The 22,203-nt window shown below is 41.9% G+C and overlaps 2 protein-coding genes across 14 annotated transcripts in view; both read left to right on the forward strand.

The window, feature by feature from the left end:
- The window catches only part of lrrc31 (leucine rich repeat containing 31), a 155,164-nt gene that overhangs the window by 122,824 nt on the left and 10,137 nt on the right, over positions 1-22,203 (forward strand). The gene's annotated exons all lie outside the window — the stretch shown is intronic.
- Positions 1-22,203, forward strand: part of tnikb (TRAF2 and NCK interacting kinase b) — an 86,279-nt gene that overhangs the window by 7,012 nt on the left and 57,064 nt on the right. For all 13 annotated transcript variants that reach the window (XM_078280810.1, XM_078280817.1, XM_078280812.1 and 10 more), the window contains exons 3-4: positions 21,640-21,696; positions 21,963-22,088. In XM_078280810.1, the coding sequence (XP_078136936.1) occupies positions 21,640-21,696; positions 21,963-22,088 (183 nt within the window). The remainder of the gene's footprint in view (positions 1-21,639; positions 21,697-21,962; positions 22,089-22,203) is intronic.

The raw sequence follows: 22,203 nt of genomic DNA on the forward strand, positions 1-22,203 counted from the left end.
ACTTTCATGAACATCATGTCTTTTTTTAAATATTAGTTTTTCTAAAATGATACTTTAAAATCCCAATATATCGCCCTTACGCACAGTATCGAAATATATTGCAATATATTGAATCGTAACCCATGTATCGTGATACGTATCGTATCGCCAGATTCTTACCAATACACAGCCCTAGTATTCATGCACTGATTTAGTTTGACTTTGTTTTATAATAATAGTAATATTAATAGAGTTTTAGGCTCTCTCAGTCTCTCATTGACACATACAACAGCATGTTGTGATGTGCTACTAATAAGTAGAATGTAAAGTGGGCTCTCCACTCTGGTCTCTATTAGGAAAATATGCCATATATGATAACGTTGAATATCGCAATAACGATATTACTTGCGATAAATATATGAAATATAAATGTCACAGCCTTTCGCAATGTGTTTATTGTGCCAGTTGATATCACAATGACAATAAAATGATACTTTGAATGCTCAGTTGTCAGCCGACTGCGACAGCGATTACAGTGTTTCTCAAAGCGCAAGATGATGTCCTAAAATGTCTTGTTTTGTCCACAACTCAAATATATTCAATTTACTGTCACAGAGGAGCAGGGTTGTCGGACTGGGGGTGGAAAGGGGACTGAGTACCCAGAAAGATGCTAGAATGAATAGCTGTGGAGGAGGGGCCCATAGAGAATGCCTTTCTACAGGGCCCAGAATTCTGTGCTACCCCCCTGCAGAGGAGAGAAGAAACTGTTCACATTTTCACACAAAGTCTCCTTTATCTCCCCACCTGTGAAGGGTTTGCCACATTTTGCAAAGCCCTCTGAAAAGTCACAGCTGTTGTTTTTTTTTTTTTTTGGGGGGTGCAAAAACGAGCGACTTTGCTTCGTGACACTGCCCTCTTGATTTGACACACAACATTTTTACAGAAAAATGCAAATACAGCTCGGTCTCCTCTTGCAACGAACCCAAACTCCTTCATCCAACTGGGCAGAAAAGACTTGCGAGATTTACTTGTCATGTTGCATGCAAATTGGTGTGTTGTGAGTTCCTCTTTGCCAGGTGGTTCCTGGCCCACGTTTTGCATGCCTGTCACTGATTTACGATCTCTGCTTCAGGGATCATGATGAGGTTGTACAACTTTAAAGTGGAAATCAAAACACTGGATATAGTTAGCATCATTTACAAGATGGTCTCCCACTCTTAAAGTATTATAGGTTTCGGCTTCACCTTCTGCCCTATTTTCTATCTTTTCTCTAGCATACAACATACTTTCTCTTCTAGAAATACAAACTGTGACTGCTGCATTCAACTTCCAACTCTACCAACCGAACAACGTAGTGAGTGATGTGTCAGCAATATGGCGGCGAGCCAGAGCGAAAGCATACCTTAGTTCCAACCATAAATCTATTATAATTTAACGTGTAATTACACTACCGGTCAAAAGTTTGGGGTCACTTAGAAATGTCCATTCCACTCCATTACAGACAGAATACCAGCTGAGATCAGTTGCATTGTTTTTTTAACCAGGGCAGCAGTTTTCAGATAACATTATGTGCTTACAGTTCTCTCAGTTAGCCTTTTAAAATGATATCAGTTAGTAAACAGAATGGGCCTTTGGACCATTGGATGAATGGTTGCTGATGATGGAGAATGTAGATATTGCATTAAAGATCAGCCACTTCTGTCTACAACAGTCAAGAACCCTTTTGCAATTACGTAAGCACATAATGTCATCTGAAAACTGCTGCCCTGGTTAAAAAAAACAATGCAACTGATCTCAGCTGGTATTCTGTCTGTAATGGAGTGGAATGGACATTTCTAAGTGACCCCAAACTTTTGACCGGTAGTGTACTTTATGTCATTTCTTTTCATAATATGCTCCAACACATACGTACACATCTCTTTGATTATCTGGCTGTTTCTTGTCCACTTTAAACATTCTTAGGGGTGTAAAATCACAAGTTTCATCACAACACAATATTATATTGATGCTTTGGACGACGATAAGATATTAGCTGATATCACAAAGTCTGACACGATATGATTTTGATTTGATTCAGGGGCCTGCAAGACGATATGAGATGATATCATGCCCATTTAACACAATCCTTTACATATATCAACTCAGAAAAAGCAACTGAAATATGATTTGACAATTTTATTACTGAGATTTTCCAGCCATTTAAATGGAAAAAAAAAACATTCTTGGTAATAAAAATAATAAATAGAAAGTGGGAATTTCAAAATAAAGGCGCATCTTAAAGATGCTGTCCTTTGCTGCGTGGCATCCCCTCTCTCTCCCCCCCTTTCCTCCTACACCCCTACAAATTGCTGTCTGCCGTGTTAAGAGGTTTGGCATTTTAAAGGTGCAATATGTAATACTGACAGCTAGTGTTTAAAATAGTTACTGCAGTACAAATTCAAAATACTGGAGAGAGTAGTCTCCCCTGCCCCCCTCCTCCCCAGACTCGAAGTTCACGGAGGTTGCCAGGCTGAGACCGCAGCATCCACAACAATGTTGCTAGACGCTTGTCTCACATAGCCAGACATTACTCCACAGCACAGCGGAGTAGCTAACGTTAGATTGACAGTCATAAAAACCCGTGCTCACGCAGAGCTCTGTACCCAACTGACAGACACACTTCCTAGGCTTGGAATTACGGTAGGAACCGCTAAAAACACAACAACCTCGCCGTCCTTTTCCACCAACGGACAGACGTACTTCCTTGATTTAGAATTACAGTAGGAACCGCTAAAAATACCACTATCTTGCCGTCCTTTTCCACCCGACTGAAATACACTTCATTGGCTTAGAATTACGGCAACAATCGCTCAATTAATTGCAATTTTATCGAAATCGCAATATGAACTAGTGCAATGTCCAAATCGCAGGGGAGCGCAATATATTTTGAAAGGCAAAATATGTGTCTAACCATTCTAAAATAAAGTGTTGTTGTGGTGCTGCAGAGACATCCCAATCATATCCTACAGATTAAAGAAAAAATCTTTGTTTGGTACAGATCCTCGCAAAAAAAATCACACTCCAATCATTTATTTATTTTTTTCAATGAAGATGAGAATAATGATACAAAAATGATCATTCCCTCCAATATTGTGAATCATATCGCAATATCAGTCAAAATAATCCCAATTAGATATTTTCCTCATATGGTGCAGCTAAGCTGCTAAACACACTGCAAACTCACGGTCCTCTCTTTCCGATTTACTGCCCCCCTCTCTTGGCTTCAAATAACTCACCGTTGTCGGCTACGTCCGCTGAACAGGCTACACGTTGTAAACAGTCGTGGCCCTCTGGCCTGGTCCTCTGGTAACGTTAGCAGGGTTAGCATGGTGGTGTTAGCCAGGACCAGTCGGGATCACTTTACTGGCTGTGTCTCAATTGTGTTTTTGTGAGTAACCAACTCGGGTACTCGAGCTGTATAATTTAATGTGAATACACGAATGTTGAAATGACATAAAATGCCCGTCCCTTGTAGCTGTGATAAAATAGCCTGAAGCTAATGCTTAGCTGTTCAGGAGGAAATTAGCCAACTCTGCGTCCTTTTGGGCTCTAAGCTGTCTCTATCTTTCAAATACATCTCCAATATTGTTACGTACAGACTCTGTACTACACACCACACTAAATATTAAATTTAAATGATAATAAATAATTAATAAATAACCAGCTTTTCGAAATAACAGTTGCAATGTGCAATTTTAAGCTCATTAAACTATTTTCAAAAGAAGTGTTTTTTACTGGCATTGCTCCCATTCTCCTCCGTGACATGCTCTCTTCCACTTTGCCCGACAACTCTTCTCCAAAACAAACTGTGCTGAGATAACCGAGCTCAGCCCATAGCTTCACTGTTAACTACGCTAACTAACCGTGTATTGTGAACCGCGTGTAGTGATTAAAAAAAAAACAGACAACAGCTGTGTCTCAAGACCGGGCAACAGCCGGGACGTTGAGAATCCACGCGCGAGAGGTGATGGATAGTTCCAGTCTCTTCGTCATGTATTCACTTCGTTGAAACGAGAGAAGAAAGCCTCACTGATGTGAAGAACAGGACAGAGAAACATATATAAATGCTCTCTGCCCACCGTATGCCAACACTCCGGTAAGTCCACTCACCCCGTCTCTGCCCGGGCATGCCCCAGCTGCCACACATTTGTTGACAAACTCCGACGCACACGCGATGGTGAAATGGCGATTTGTCCCTTTAAATGTGAATAAATGGCAGTTACACTCACCGCCAGCAAATGTTCTTTCTGTTGTGATTGGTGGTATCTTTAGCACGCAGTCTCCATCCGCTCTTTCCCCATACTACGTTGATCATCGGTGATTCCATTATCCGGAGTGTACGCTTTTTCAATGCAGCTACACGCTGTCTCCCCGGTGCTACGGTCACTGTCAAACTCCGGGATCTATTACCTTTACTCCCGACTTCCATAAAAAGGATCATTGTCCACGTGGGAACCAACGATACAGCCTGCCAACAGTCGGAACTGACCGAAAAAGATTTTAGCCAACTTTTTAACTTTTTAAACAATGTGGCAAATCTGTTTTTATCTCAGGTCCCATTCCCACACTGGGCCACGGTGCCGGTCGCTTCAGCAGAGTCTTTAGCCTTCACAACTGGCTTCAGTCTGCATGTGGAGCACACAAGGTTAATTTCGTTGACAATTTTAATCTTTTTTGGGATCGATATTCTCTCTTTATGAGAGATGGCCTTCACCCTAACGGGCTGGGCTCGCAGGTGCTAGCCGCTAACGTCCAGCGTGCTGTGCGGTCCTCACCATACGATTTGACTATTTACACAACACACACATACCCTGAAATCCCTTTCACCCTCTCTGGTATCAGCTATGGATGCTTTTTGCAGCACTAGCTCCCCCTACTGTACTCTCTTGCCATCAACACCACCTCCGGTCCATCTCTCCATTCAGACTGTTGTCACAGATAGGGCCTTCTGTCCTCATTACACAGTTAATAGGGTTTATAAAAACAATCTTCTCTACATAAAATGCACTACTGATACAAATATCACAGATTCATCCCCCCAGGTATTATTTGAAATGACACTGTACATGTGGATGGATCTGAGAATGTTGTCCACAGGGTAACATATAGCACTGCTGCTACCATAGGTCAAGCTGCTTCATGTAATAACATAACACACGCTTATGGCTCTATTCCAACGTTGATTTCTGCCCAGCGTATAGTGAAAAGAAAAGGCAATTTCAAAATTAGAAACCTAACTAATATTCTTTCCATACCTCAGCATGTTCCTTTAAAGCCAGATGCACTTTCAGCTAGCATGGGTCTACTAAATATAGGCACTCTCACTACTACAACTTTTGCAATCAATGATTGTATCAGTGAAAAACAATTGGAATTTCTGTTTCTTGTTGAAACCCGGCTGACTACGGACGGCGCAGCTGTTCTTGTTGAAACCTGTCCCCCAAATTATAATTTCTTTCACTCTATTAGACAGGGTAAACGAGGGGGTGGAATTGCCACCATCTTCTCAAATAAATATAACTGCATTAGAGTCAATCTTGGCGATTTCTCTTCTTTCGAGTATATTGCCCTCACTCTAAGGGCTGACCCAGCCATACTCTTACTGACCTTATACCGCCCTCCTAAACTATGGACTGGCTTCCTCGACCAGTTTTCTGAACTTATGTCGCTCATCATCACTAGCTATGATCGGATAATTGTAAATGGTGATTTCAATATTCATATCAATAAGGCGACTGATGCTAAAACCAGCAAGTTCCTTAATATATTGGACAGTTTAGAGCTAAAGCAGCATGTTACGGGGTCCACCCACAACCTTGGCAACACCCTCGACCTAGTCATTTTTAGAGGGATAGAAGTCACTGACTTATTGGTAAGCGATATAAATATGTCTGATCATTATTGTGTATCTTTTAATGTTATATTAAATGAATTATAAATTCATCCCGAAACTACAATTAAATCACAGTTCCTGGACACTAGAGCGGAACAGCAGTTCATAGGTCTTGCAGACTCCATAAATTCAGATATTTTAAATCATTCTATTGACCAAATAGTAGAGGCCTTCAATAGTGAACTACGTGTCCTGCTTGATAGAGTGGCTCCTTTTAAAGACAAAAAAAGGCCCTGTAGCAAACTGACTCCTTGGATGAACGAAAATATCCATGACCTAAAAAGATCCTGTAGGAAAGCTAAAGAACATTGAGAAAAAGTAAGTTCATTAGTATTTACCGTGCCATTTTAAAAGAAAAAATAGCAAATTATAATAGAGCTGTTCGGAGTGAGAGAAGGATCTACTTCTCTAAGGTAATTGCTGAAAATAGTGGAAACTCCAGGATGTTGTTCTCCACCATTGATAGGCTACTACATCAAACACCATGTGACACATTAAGTCAGGCATCTTCTTTAAGATGCGAAGACTTCTTTAAAAACAAAGTAATTTCTGTAAGGTAGGCTATTGGCAATATAGGTAATACATTTGACAGTACACACAAAAGCATCCCCCCAAAATTAAGATTTTTTAGTACTATTACGCAATCAGAGCTTAGCAAGATTATAATTCAAACCAGCTCCTCAACATGTGCTTTGGATCCAGTCCCTACTAGATTCCTCAAAATGTATATGACAGTTTGGCCCCTTTTATTCTTAAGATAATAAATGCCTCATTAGAAACAGGTATTTTTCCGACTGCTTTTAAAACCGCTGTTGTGAAACCTTTACTTAAAAAGTCAAATCTGGACCATACTATCCTGAGTAACTATAGGCCAATATCGAACCTACCTTTCCTGAGCAAAAAGTTGTCTGTAATCAGCTAAATACCTTCCTCACTAAAACAGTATTCTTGAAAAATTCCAATCTGGGTTTAGATCAAATCACAGTACAGAAACGGCCCTAGTAAAAATAGTCAATGATCTCAGACTTGCTACTGACTTAAACAAAGTCTCAATCCTTATTCTTCTGGATTTGAGTGGGGCATTCGACACCATTGATCATACCATTCTAATTCACGCCTTGCGAAGTGGGTGGGTCTCTCTGATAATGTACTAAACTGGTTTCATACCTACATTACCGGCAGAGATTTTGTTGTTATTCTAGAAGATCATGTATCTGTAAAGCATGACTTGCCTTTCGGTGTGGCCCAGGGGAGCTGTCTTGGCCCCTTGCTCTTTTCCCTGTACCGTATTTTCCGGAGTATAAGTCGCATCAGTCAAAAAATGCGTCATGAAGAGGAAAAAAACATATAAGTCGCACTTATTTAGAAATTTATTTAACAAAATCCAAGACCAGGAACAGACATTTAATCTGGAAAGGCAAGTTATTAAACTACACAACAGCACACAGAACAAGGGGCTGAATACGGTAGGTGTCCGGTATGTTAACGTAACGTAACTGCACTGTTGACGAGCCTCTCCCAGCAGCACGTTGTTCAAGCACCCATCTGTGTTGCAGGGTTTATTTTCTAATGAATTTGCGCAATTTGCTTGTTGGTAATAAACATTTAAACTGTTACCCAACAACATCAAATACAATGGATATCACAAAACGGAATAAAATACGAAAAAGTAGTACTATTTTACAGCTGTTTGCAATGATTTTCTTTTCCCCCACAATGCATTGCATTACGTCACGTTATGAAGACGACAGACGAAAGCCCCGTCTCTGTTCACTGTCTATGGTCTCGGTCTGTGCCACTGGTGTTGCAAAATATAGCTTTTGGTCTCGACCGAGTCCATGTGTCTTTATTATGTGTATAATAATATTGGAGGGAAAGTGAAACACAGCTTGGACGGGGATGCTGTTCGGCTTTTCACAAGTTTAGACAGCTAGCTACGCCGACGTTTGCTAACGTAGGTAAATATTACGACTGCCTTCGGCGTTTCCTATATCTGCATCCACGTTGTCAACATAAGACATGTTGCGTTAGTGCTCCTTTTGTACCATAATTTTATTGAATGAAATGTTAAGCTTCGCTCCTACGAGATGGAGTGGGTTTTTGTTACATACAAAGCTAACTGGCTATAGTGAGCCTGTATGTATGCTAGCGGAATTAGCTAACGTTGCGTAACCAGCCAGCATCTTCGGCATTCGGCAGTAGTTTCGGTGAGCTAACCACGACAGTATTGTCGCCCACAATCAACCTCCGCTGCTAAAAGCAGTCAACCGGCAGTGATGTTTGAAATAGAGACGCTTGTGGATGTTTTGGCTGTCGTGGTTAGCTCGCCGAAACTACTGCCGAAGCTGCTGGCTGGCTACGCAACGTTAGCTAATTCCGCTAGCATACGCACAGGCTAACTATAGCCAGTTAGCTTTGTGTGTAACGTAACAAAAATCCACCCATCTCATAGGAGCGAAGTTTAACATTTCATTCAATACAATTATGGTACAAAAGGAGCACTAATGCCACGTCTTAAGTTGACAACGTGGACGCAGATATAGGAAACTCCAAAGGCAGTCGTAATATTTACCTAACTGTCTAGGCTAACGCTGTTGCGCTAACGTTAGCAAAACGTCGGCGTAGCGTTAGCTAGCTGTCTAAACTTGTGAAAAGCCGAACAGTACCCCCATCCAAGTAATAAATAAACACTAGGCAAATATGTTGTTACTGGAGCTAGTAGGCTACCATCAAAACGTGAGCTATCTAATCGAAAATGTGTTTACAACGTCGGGGGATTTCACAGGTGGGACTGACAAGTCCTGCACTCTGTGTATGAAAGGTGCTGTACAAATAAAGCTTATTATCATTATTATTATTATCTTGACAACTCGCCGTTACCTTGTTTCCTACAGACTGTGTTGGTGCGACTTCTACATTACAGCCACTCAAACAGGACAGAGTAACATGGCAGTTATATATAGGCGGCATGCGCGTGTTGTTAAGGTGGGCCGCCTAAACTGCAAAGTGCTGCGTGAAACCCTGGTTCAGTTTTAATGGAGAAATTATGGATATATATGCTGTGTTTTTGGCTTGCGGTGTGTGCGCTCAGAGAGTTTGGAAAATGTGATTTGAGGTTTGTCGGCTCAGGAGGAAGTCACTTCATCCTCTCCTCCTCCTCCTCCTCCAACATTTAATTTCTGACCAAAACTAAAGTTAGTACTGACTTTTTCCATTGTCGCACAGCGGAAGAAGAAGCCCACGCAGACTTTAACAACACAGCTGTGTGTGTGTGTGTGTGTGTGTGTGTGTGTGTGTGTGTGTGTGTGTGTGTGTGTGAGTGTTTGTGTGTGTGTGTTCTCTCACTTTGAAAGCACTTAACACACTTGCACACAACGAGACAACACAACACACAGCGCCTCGACTCATTTGTTCTGTGTGCCTGCTGTTCAGTATTGATCTGCTGCAACAAGGTGACGCCTCCTTTGGCGAAATGATTGATAGAACAAACTGTGGTCGATAGCAAAGCATAGTGGGTAAATGAAGACCTAAAATAATAACACAAGCTGAATGAAACATCACCTCAGAAAAGATCCCCTCCCTTATTCTGCTGCAGGAGCTGGCAGATCGATAGTTAAAATATGTCAAAGTTTTATCTCATCAGAGAGCAGAGAAACCGTTTGTCATGATCTTCTGACAATGTCGTTGCATCACCTTGTTGTTATGGAGATCCGGCAATTTGCCGCAGGGTTTTGCGGTGGGATTGTCAGTGAAATGGCTCATTTGTGTGACGTCCTGTTTTAACCCCTCCAATGTAGCACAAGTAGATTTTTTTATTTCACACTTACTGTTTTCCATCAGATAGCTTAGATCTGGACATTTCTGACCGCACTTGAAGGCAGCTTCATTTCACGGAGAAAGACAGAGAAAGAAAAGAGACGGGGGGGGTGGAACAAAGCTGTTCCACAAACTCCTGGGCAGTTCAGTGCTTGTGTTTAGGGTTTTAAAACTTCCTTGTGGCAGCGATAGAGGCAGAGATGTTTCCAGTACGGAGAGCGTAGGTATATGTAAGGAGATAACATGGACACAGGCTAATTATTGCTAACTAAAATGCTAGTTAACATTAGTAATTACACTTAAACAGCTAATGGAAGTCCAAACTGCCTGAGAGCTTCTCCTGTACTATACGGTAACTCCTCTACTATGAGACAGTAAGTCGCGTGGTTATGACACAATCGTTAGCCTATTTTTACAAAAACGTCTGGTACGGAGCCATAACGTGAGCTACAAGGTAATGGAGCCTTTTATACATTGTCGTGTTTCTTTAGAAATAAAAAAATGGATAGAGTCTTTAAACGCTTCAGATGTAAAGTTATTCGCTGTCAAAGTGGCGCCAAAATGAATGGCAGTCAACGGGATGCTAACGGGAGGTGATGGCTTGTCAGCAACAAAATGGCTCCATAGTAGGTATGCTTTGCGGAGGCTGGCTTACCCCCTTGGTGAATGCAGACTAAGAGATAAAGTACACTCTGCTCTGCGGCCATTAAAATACCTCCAGAGAAACAACACCACCAAACTCAATCATCCATTTTGGAAACACTGTGTCCAGACAAAACACACTTGCTATCCAAGACGAAAAACAAAAGACGGAAATCCGTAAAAAGATTTTTTGCATGTGCGCTCAGCAGAAGACTCTCTATGCTCAGCTACAAATTCATTAGATTAATTATTTGGAAGTGTCTCTATTATATATTTTTTGGAAGTGGCCATATTACATCATTCTTTCCAGGAAACTTAGTCAGAATTGCAATTACATGTCAGTTACTTCCTAGGATATGTTTATAAAGCTGTATGAGTCGTAGTAGTAGTAGTCATAGTAGACTTACCCAGTGGTGGAATGAAATAAGTACATTTATCACATGAATGCAGCATAAATACCCTCTCGCAATGTTGTGATTAACAGGTTTTATTTTTTTAACAACTACAATATTCAAGACCATACAACAAAATAGTAACAAAATAGACCAAATAATGCCAATAAGCCCATCATACACGTCTCTCTCCAGCACAAAGCTTCTTAGGAGTCCTCCAGAAAGTTCAGGTACTTTCTCCATTTCAATCAGGAGAGACTTACTTATTTATTCGTGCATATGCACAATATGAAATGTACAGTGTGTAGTCTTTGGAGATTAGACTCCATCGTTATTAAAAATATTTTTTAAAGGGGTAGAGAAGCCAAGACATATCCTTCCCCGATGGAGTCTAGACACTGGTGGTGGTGAAGGAGCCCGAAGACTGGACCGAAGGAGCCGACGGGAGCGGTCTGCCGGAGGAGGACCCAGGGTGCCGTGGGTGACGATGACTGGAGGAGGAAGAGGAGGAGGAGGGTTGAAATGATAACTGACAGCGAGAAAAACAGATTTAAAGCAGGGATGCCATGCTGTGATTGGCTCGTGAAATATATGTCCAATCCTGGTTGGTTTAACTGAAAAGTGAACGCCTCGAAACAGCTGATCAGAAGAGAGAGACAGTCCTTCCAGAAAAGGAGTTTTTTTGTGATTGTTGCGGGCAAAAATCCTTATGCGATTATGCGTCACGTTTTCTTAAAAAGTGTGATGGAATGTGCGGGATATTTATGCAATTTTATGTGATGAAATTGCGGGAACTTGCAAAAACTGTGGCTTCTTCGCGGGGTTTGCAGCTTTTAGATGATGTTCACGTCGCGTAATTACGTCACTTCATAACGTCACTGCATAACGTTCTCATGGCAACAGGGGAAAATGGCTGCTCTTGTGTGAAGTAAACGCAACATTTTTCAACTTTCTGCTAAGATATTTGGGACTTTTTTGCAACGAAAATGCAGGGATTATGAAATCATGCAAGCCCCGCATATCTTGCGCGGAAATCGGCAATTTATGCAGCGAAAGTGCGGCGTATTTGAAAAAATTTCGCGTTTTTTCTGGAGGGACTGGAGAGAGGTGGATGAAGTTTTAGAAGTCTTCCTGAAAGAATTTACACTTAGCTCCATTTTCTAGAGCAGACAGACAACCTGGCAACCCGTTTATGACATCTTTTTCAAACGCTGCCACCCCTAGCCATCTCACTAACCCACTCCTGGATAGACGGCAGCCCTTCATTCTTCCATCCTCTTAAAATAATCTATCCGTTTAGGACTGACCCATCACCCAGAACTAATAATCTCGGGCTGAATGGAACCTGGGTCCCTGCAGTCCCACATAGGTTATCATGCGATTTCCTGGACCTTATCACAGGGACCATAAGACATGAAGTAATGCCCTCTCGCAATGTTAAAGAAATTGCTATTTTTACTAAAGTAAAAGATCAGAGTACTTTTTCCAACACTGGTTTTACCCAGTACTTTCCTCTGACATGTCAAATGGAAACAGTCGTTACTTTCCCGACTGTTTTTCATTTCGTGACCTAGAGCAGGATACGTTTCATTCATCCTCCCTGCCAACGTTTTCCAGCTGCTTCCAAATCAGTTTCCTCTCCCCAACGCCTCCCCCTGCTGCCTCCCAGGGTTAATCATCTTTCACAGCGACAGATAGTGAGCGAGCAGTGGGAAAGGAATATCTGAATGATGGCGGACGACTGTCAGTTCCTGGAGAGCGTTAAAGCGTTTTACTGCAGGCTTTTAGCTGCTGCTGTCATCCAGAGATCATTCCTGCAGGTTAGAGTTTCCTTTTCTCGCTCCGGGGGAATCAAACCTGTGATCTTTTTTAATCACATTCGCTTTATTTGTGTGTGAAAACCTAAAAACTCACATACAAGCTTTGACCAATGGGGAGGCTACTGAAACCTTCCTCTCATCCTGTCCCACCGTACGGCCGCCGCGTTAAATGAACAACATAAGAGACCTTTTTATTAGAGTTCGACATTGATTATTAGTATTTTTTTTTGTTGGGGCATTTCAGCCTTTAATGGAAAGGACAGGCACAGGTCGGACTCGAACCCTGGACCGTCTGCGTCGAGGCATACACCTCCATGTGTGTGCCTGCTCTATCAACTGAGCTAACCCAGCCACAAGGTTATTAGTATTTAATAGGGCTGTCAAACGATTAATTGTTTTTAATCGCGATTAATCGCTGAATTTCTAGAGTTACTCGCATGTTTTATCACATGATTAAAATGCTATTATTTAGCATTTCAGAACAGTTTTTAAGTCCATATTAACAATGGAAAGCCATTCTTACCAGAGGATCTTGATTGGGAATCAAATGAATGCAAAGAAAGTGACTTTATGAACTTGACTTTAAGATTTGTATTTGTTTATTATTTATTTACTGTAAACAAAAGAAAAATGTGTGAATCTGTCATTATTGCACAATTCAGAACATGCCAACCGTAGTACGTCTTTAAGACCCGAGTCCTCTACGATGCTGACAGGTCTGCAGTTAGTTGCCACCCATTTCTCAAGAGTCATTTTTTGGGATTTGGTTTCATCCACAGGTCGGCAAGTAGCACTCTCCAAAATAGTGCTTTGCCTGAGCCCGCTAGCATCAACCTGAGTCACGGTAACTGTACTACCGATATGCATTTACAGTGAACATTTGAACATAATAGCAGAGAGTCAGATAGTGTTGTGGGGGTGGGGGGGGACATTAAGTCAGACTCCGTGGTGAATGAATCCGAAGCAGAGGGACAGACACGGAGCTGGAGCTGAGCCACTTTTTAATTCATTAACTTTATCGGTTATCAGGTAAATAATAAAACGCTGATACAGATCATCTGCAAACTGTACAAAAAAGCTGTCTATCACTGCTTTTTATGTCAGAAACAACTCTCGTTTTGGACATTACGATCAGTATTGGGCAAGTTACTTCCGAAATGTAATACATTATAGATTATTAGTTACTGTCATTTGAGAGTAATTGGCTATATTACAATATTACTGTCTGAATTGTAATGCTTTACACTACTTTTGCGTTACTTTCACCAAAATAACAGCAGAAGTTTGACTTGGCAGGTAGCTTGTGAATTTCACCACCGGATCAATAAAGTCTCCTCTTTATCCACTTTGATACATCATAGATTATTCATAATATTTTGTATAATTAATATGAATATGTAAAGTAACTAAAGCTATAGAAATAGAGACGTAAAACTTACAATAGGCAAGTAGAAGAAAATGAAAATACTCAATTAAAAGTACCCTACAGTTATATTGAAGTACGGCGTATGTATGTAATGTAATGTATCTGTCCCTGCAGTCATCTCAACCATTGAATCCAGCAACAGGAAATAACACTCAGCTTTTTTTTCCTGTGAAGAAATGTTTTGCGGTGTTCAAAAAACCAACCACCACTAAATGTTGCGTTAAAATGCGTTGTAACTCGCGTTACTGAGATTGTAACCGGTATAATATTACCAACATTTTATTAGTAATGCGTTATATTACTGCGTTGCAGCAAAAAGGGATACGTTACTGTAATTGCGTTACTCCCAACACTGATTAGGGTGGTCGTAATAAGATTCATGCTTGTGTGCTGGAAGAATGTAGATGTGGTAACTTTGAGGATGTAACACAGGTATCTAGTACTCTAAAATGAGGCATTTAGGCGTCGACTCGGCAGCACAGATCAGGTTTAAAAAGCCCTCCAGCGATTCATGTCTCGTTTTAATCCCATTCCTCTGGCAGCTGCAGGCTTTTTCTTCTGAACCAAGTGCAAGCACATGACGTGTACAGACCTCAGAATGCAAATTCACCGCTCCCTCTCTGGCGTTCTGATGTCACAGCCTTTTGTTTACTAGGGTTGAATGTTTTTGCATAATTTTAAAGCTACAGTGCTTAGTTTCTGTCGCCCCCATTAATAGTGCGTTCCATTTACCTCAGAACTCGAAGCCGGGCTGGGAATGACGTCACACCTGAGTGACCAGTTGATAACAACGCATTACGCTGATTTTGTACATACAAACAGCGTTGCAACATGTCCACACATAGAAGTTAGACAGGACTGTGTGTATTTGTATTTGTATTTATTATAAGGATCCCCATTAGCTGACGCCTAAACAACCAGCTACCACCCTTCCTGGGGTCCAAAACAACATTTAATCAGACAATATTAAAACATTTCATGACATATACAAAAAAGAAATAAAGAAAGGAAAATAAATACAACAATATCTGCTTACAGAACTAAATAACAAAAAAGATTCCAAAGAGAATTAAAATTAAATAAAACAATAACAAACCAACCAAAATAGAGACGATTTAGTGAGACACAAATAAGACAGGAGTGCTAATAACTGTACGTTACTACAGCTTTCACTACTGTTGATGCACGCGGCAGCCATGTTGGATTTTGAGTTCGGGGGTACTGCGAGGTTGTCCGAGTTCCGAGCTTGGATATCCGAGGACAGCGGGCGTGTTTCCGACATTGACCTCAGAGAAAATCAACTTCCGAGTAGCATGGTGGCCAGTGGTTAGCACTGTAGCCTCACAGCAAGAAGGTTCTAGGTTCGAATCCAGGTTATTCCGGGCCTTTCTGTGTTGAGTTTGCATCTTCTCCTCACGTTTGCGTGGCTTTTCTCTGGGTGCTCTGGTTTCCCCCACCATCAAAAAACATATTCTAGGTTCTCCAGTCAGTGCCCTTGAGCAAGGCACTGGCTCAGATCTGGAGTTGGTCCCTGGGTGCTGTAAATGGCTGCCCACTGCTCCCTTGAGGGATGGAAGTTATGGGATGGGTTAAATGCAGAGAATGAATTTTGCGACATATATGTTTATGTGACAATAAAGTACCTTTACCCCCAAATGGAACGCAATAGAAGTAATTATTATAAGTAATGACAACAACACTGTCGACGCATCCACATGACGCAAGCCATGTCACGTTTTTACAGTTTTTAATGAGCTCTGAAGAACCGCTGAGGTGTTGTAAGCTCATTGAACACACTGGCTGTCAAATAAAACTGCAGGTCATTTTTGACTTAAAATGAGTAAATCTACTGAAATGGCCACCATCTTGGTGGAGTGTGATGTGTAAGATGAGAGAGCAGAGGTTAAGTCATGTATGTCATGGTTGTAAAAAAACAGTGGCTATCTGTACAGCGAAAACCAGTACAGAAGGCATCAATAAATTGTTGGGGAGGGTCATGCCTCTTTTCGGACGTTCATTAATATCAAAACGTTATGCAATATAACTTTTAAACTTCCTGGGAATATATAATATCACTCTTTACTGGAAAACCTGATATTTCTTGCTGCAAATTAAGTTTGATTTTGAACACAAAGCTGCACAGAATACAATGAAGTTTGGGCGCCTGGGTAGCTCACCTGGTAGAGCGCGCGCCCATATATAGAGGTTCACTCCTAGACGCAGCGCCCGCAGGTTTGACTCCGACTTGCGGCCCTTTGCTGCATGTCATTCCTGCTGCATGTCATTCCCCCCCCTCTCTCCCTTTTATGTCTTCAGCTCTCTTATAAAAATAAAGGCCTAAAATGCCCAAAAAATTATCTTTAAAATAAAAAAAGAATAAAATGAAGTTTAAACAATTTCTTTTTCATGTACGCAGATTTAAGTTGAGTTGTTTTTTTTTGCCCCAATCTGCATGTGATAATCATAAAGTGGGCATGTCTGTAAAAGGGAGACTCGTGGGTACCCATCGAACACATTTTCATTCAGATATCTCGAGGTGACAGGTCAAGGGACCCCTTTGAAAATGGCCATGCCAGTTTTTCCCTCGTCAAAGTGTAGCCCAACTTTGGAGCGTTTTTTAGAACCCTTCCTGTTGGTACCAATGGATTCCTGAGATCTAGAGCTTCTTACATGTGAATATTGTTCTAGTTTCTTCTCTCCTCCGTGACCGTAAACTGAATATCTTTGAGTTGTGGACAAAACAAGACATTTGAGGACGTCATCTTGGGCTTTGGGAAACACTGATCCTCATTTTTCACCATTTTCAACATTTTATAGACCAAACAAGTAATCGATAAACCGAGAAAACTATCGACAGATTAATCGACTTTCAAAATAACTGTTAGCTGCAGCCCTACGTAGATCGTCTGTAACACTTTACTTGAAGGTATCATTAAACATGAACCCTAACCCTAACTTGTCATGACAAACTGAATGACATTTAATGACAGAAGCGTTATCTCATAAACGTTTATGACTTGTTTATAATGTTTATGACACGTTCATGACAGTGTCATGTCACTCTTATGTAGATACCTTCAAGTTAAGGGTAGCCAGATCGTCTAGCTTGATAACATGGTTTCTCCCAGTGAATTGCAAGCCTGGTGGCCCACCAGGCCTAAGCCACTGGGAATTATTAATGTATTTTTTTAGATGTTTTTGAAACTACAGTTACAGTGGGCGGCTCGGAAACAAATGTAATCTACAGTTAGCTTTTAGCACTGACTTAATGTGGGGCCCTATGGAATCTTGGTTTAGCTTTCTCAATATCACGATTCAGTCTGTTATCACAGAAACTACTGGGCTGTACATTAATGCTGCCATCAGTGTGTGGGCCCTCGTCCAAAAAATACACTTGCCATCAGGCTAAACAACTTTTGGTAACACTTTACTTGAAGGTATCTATCATAAGAGTGACATGACACTGTCATGACACATGAACCCTAACCCTAACTTGTGATGACAAAAACTGAATGACACTGTCTGACAGAAGCGTTATGTCATGAACGTTTATGACTTGTTTATAATGTTTATAACACGTCCATGACAGTGTCATGTCACTCTTGTGTAGATACCTTCAAGTAAAGTGTAACCCAACTTTTCTGGGGGAGACACTGCATATGATACCAATATCTTCTCTAGCTTTAAAACGGAGGCCGCTACAGTCGCGCTCCTAAAACATTCATCCATGCTTGAAATCAGCAGAGGATTTTTAACAACCACTGACTCTTTGTACACAGCATATTCAGTCAAATGTTTCTCTACAACTGACACAGCCACCTCCAGCAAAAACAGTTGCAGAATAAGCTTGTATGTTGCCTTCTGTCAGCCTGTTTCTGTCTCTGTCTGCATGTGTTGAGGCTTGTGTTCAGGTTAAGAATGTGAGGCTTGTCTGAACACGGGACCTGAGGTGTGTTTTTACGCCTCAGGCTGCCTCAAAAGGATACTCTGCCCTTTCCTTTCTCCTGCCATCCTCCTCCTCACCTGCCACCTCCCTCTGTTCTCGCTCTGTCGCTATCTTTATCTCCCTCCCCCTTCCCTACATGCATGTCTGTGTTTGTTCGCATTCAGGTTTTAATACAGCTTCCTCATGCCATCTTGATCGCAGTAATCTCTCACACACACACTGGGAGCCCGGTGTCACATCTGGGAGATTGTTTGGCCGGCTGTCAGTGTCGGGAGGAAGACTGATAGCAGAACAAAGAGTGTCTCTGAGACGCTATCTCTTCCTCTTATCTCTGCTGTTTTAATCTGCCTCCACTTTTATTGCTTCATCGTGGTGGCTCGCTGCCATCCATCCTGCAGTCCCAACAACACCCTTAACCTCCGGTCCCAGAAGCAGGTTTACGGAGTTATCTGGATCACAGTCTATATCCACGATGCTCCACTTCCGGGATTGCTCCGGTGCCGCCGGAAATTCTGACGGGTGTCCCTCATTTTCGGCTGGCTGTCCGTTACCTTCCTCTTTCTTTGTGTTGTAATTTTTAACTCCAGACAGCTAGCTAGAATATCTGTCTGATCTGAGTTTTCTGTTGCACGACGTGTGAACTAGCTACACCCTCCTCTGCAGCACTGTGGAGGAAGGTCTGGCAATGCGAGACTAAAGGCCCGGACACCGAGCCGATAATCGTCCGTTGGACAGTCTGGCGAGGTCAGTGACTCGAGTCTGTTCGGTGTGTCCCGTGCCGTCGTCCGTTGGAGGGGCCGTCGGCCTTCATTTTGGCCGATTTGACATGTATAATCGGCGGGGCGGACACTGCCGGCAGTCGGACTCAAATGACCCATCTGATTGGTGGAGTGCTAACCCAGAAACGGGGAGCGGGATGAGCGTGACTAGAGTCTCTAAAAATCTGATGAACATCTTTTAAACTGACCTTTGTTGATCTGAAATGAAGACAGATTCAGCAACTGCACGGCCTATTTCTCTCTTCAAATGTTTTCAGAAACACGTTTCGGTGAACTATTTTAGTCCAATATGAGATCTGAATCTGAACGAGACGCCATGACAGTCTGTGTTTGAATTTCTGGAGAAACAAGACCCACGTGACGCGTTCGTCCAATCAGCTGCTGGTTTTCATTTTTGGGCGACAATACAGATTACGGAGACATACAGATACAGAGACAGCACTTTTTTGACCAATTTGGGGGGGGAGCTTCTGATGCTCCAGCCCCGAATAACTGTTTAAAAAAAACAGTCTCTCGAAGGCAACACAATGGACAATTGTTAAGAAGAGCGGGATTAAGAGAGTCAGTGATGTATAAAAGAGGAAAACAAGAGAGACAGACAGGAAGATAACAAAAAAAGAGAACAAGAGACTTTCTGTACTCTGAGGTGGTTTCAGCCTGTCAGATACAATCAGCGTCTGATGCAACACTGAGAAACCAAGACTGTGGGTGTGTGGGTGTGTGTGTGGGTGTGTGTGGGTGTGTTTTAGGAGGCCATGATATTTCACACTCTGGGTCACTTTCACATGTGAGTTGCTCAGATTCACACACACACACACACACACACACACACACACACACACACACACTGCCATCACTTTGCCTCTTCCAACCCCCCATTCGTATTTGTTGCCCTCACTAAACAACCTGCCAGGCCTGTTGCTAGGTTACCATGAGGAGATGGTGTGTGTGTGTGTGTGTGTGTGTGTGTGTGTGTGTGTGTGTAATGGGGTGGTGGGCTGGTGGTGGTGAGATGGATAAATTTCCACTTTCTCGCTTTAGCTGTGATACTGACTTTGGTCTGGAGGAGAAGTTAGACTCGCTGTTAGTTTCATCCTGCAGTGCTGTGGATCCCAACGTAAGGGTCGGGACCCTTCCAAAGGGCTGCAAGATGAAACTATGGGAATGCAAGTTAGGAAAGAAGAGAGTTGCTTTTTTCATGGGTATTTTTATCGTTTTAGAGCCCAGAAAAATAATTCAAATGAAACAAATTTTTGCATTTTTTTTATTATCATTGCTTAAACTCAGATGAAACACAGACTACGTTTACATGCACACAATATTCAGTTTTTTGCTCTTATTCCGAAAAACCATATATTCTGACTGAGCTGTTTACATGGCTAAATAAAGTGAATATTTGACTAATATTCCTGTTTACAATGCAGCCTTGCAAAATAGTATTTTGGTAAGTGTTCCAGCAGTGGCGGACTTGTTGGAGCGTGTGAACACAGCCTCCCTCTTTCATTCCTTCCAACCCCCTTCTTGAAAAGGTCGACAAACTGTTTGGTTTGCGTACAGCAACTATAGCAACGCACAGAGCTGACAGTAAGCTGTAAACTGTCACAAACTGCGGTGAAAACCCTGATTTGAGACGCAAATTCCATATGCGCTGCATAGATCCATATATGTCCAAAGAATGCTTCTAAAACCTGAATAATACCGGCATTTCACACACGTCTTAATCAGAAAATGCTATATTCAGACAAAGTCAGAGTATTGTCATATTCTGAATAATAGTGGAATATTAGTGTTCATGTAAACGTAATCAGTAACACTTACACACAACACATGAACGCACACATCAGGTTCTACAGGGACGTAAACACACACATCATCATATTTTAGGCAGGGATGGCCTAAAGGTTAGAGAAGAGAGCGTGTGACCGGGAGGTCGTCGGTTCAATCCCTAGACCAACAGGATAAAAAATCTGGGTGGGGAAAGTGAAAGAGCAACCCTTGTCCCTCCCTCATTACCATCACTGAGGTGCCCTTGAGCAAGGCCCTTAACCCCAACGGCTCCAGTGCAGCTGCTCAGTGGCAGCAGATCAGACTGTGGTACTGGGCAGCTTCCAGGTATGAATGTGTGAATGTGATCAGGGTGTTCCTGCAAAAGAAAGGTTTCCTCTCAGTGAACCTTCCCTGAATTAATAAAGGTTAAATACATTTTTTTTTTTTTTTTTTTAAATCATCTAGAGGTGATTAAACTTGGGCTACGTCTCAGGTTGTTAAATTGCATCGCACGTTTCATCCACTTGCTTCCCTTCCTCATGTCGGGAGAGACGCAAGGAAATCATGCGAGAAGAGTGGAAATGAGGAAATGTGTTTTTAGAGGGATGAGATGTCCTTTCCTCTGAAGCGTCATGTGAATTCGTCAGCTCTGTGGGCGGAGTTAGCAACAGCTTTCAGCTGCACGGTGTTCAGGAAGGCTGCTCTCGTGTATCCTCGCTCATAGCTCCTCTGAGATACATCCTCGCTCATAGCTCCTCTGAGATACATCCTCGCTCATACCTCCTCAGAGGTCCCTCCTCCATCCTCGCTCCTCGGGGCAGCAGTAAGAGCTTTGAGACGGCCTTCACAAAGGAAGAACAGACTTCCGGTTCAAGGCGAGGAGATATCAAATAAGAGACTTGGCATTTACCCATCACCTCACACATTTGTCCCCTTCAGCTTCAACTACAGCAGCCGGCTAAAATAAAGCTTTTATTTCACAAAACCTGACTGAGCTATGATTAAAGTCACCTGGCACCAGGCTTTTTTTATATTAAAGTGCAAAATATATTATGACTGACAACAAGTATGCACACTTTTTCTTAAATTTAATAATCTAAGCATCTTTCTTATTATGTTCTTTTCTTCTGTGTCGTTCAGGGTCGCCATGTCAAAACAGGCCAACTTGCTGCCATCAAGGTCATGGACGTCACAGGAGTAAGTAACACACCCACACACACACACACACACACACACACACACACACTCAGACACACAGAGCCTTATTAAATCTGTACATGCACACACACACCTACAGTGCCTGGCTTGAGGACACTTGAGCAGCACTTGTCCTTCCTACACTCTGCTGGAGGGCTTTCTTCATTAATCTAATTTCCTCTGCAGGATTCTTAATATTTTACATTTCAGTAAACACAGAATTTGTGTATTAGCATCATGTGTGTGTCCGTGTGTTTGTGTTTTAGGATGAGGAGGAGGAGATTAAAGCAGAGATTAACATGTTAAAGAAGTACAGCCACCACAGGAACATCGCCACCTACTATGGAGCCTTCGTCAAGAAAAACCCTCCTGGGATAGATGATCAGCTGTGGGTACGTACAGTACATCAGTACATGTGTCTGTAAAAGAAGTGTCAGTGTAAAAGAAGAACTTAAAGTGCTCATATTATGCTCATTTGCAGGTTCATAATTGTATTTTGTTGTACTG

The sequence above is a fragment of the Sander vitreus genome, chromosome 22 (assembly GCF_031162955.1).
Source record: "Sander vitreus isolate 19-12246 chromosome 22, sanVit1, whole genome shotgun sequence".
In the NCBI taxonomy this organism is placed as follows: domain Eukaryota; kingdom Metazoa; phylum Chordata; class Actinopteri; order Perciformes; family Percidae; genus Sander; species Sander vitreus.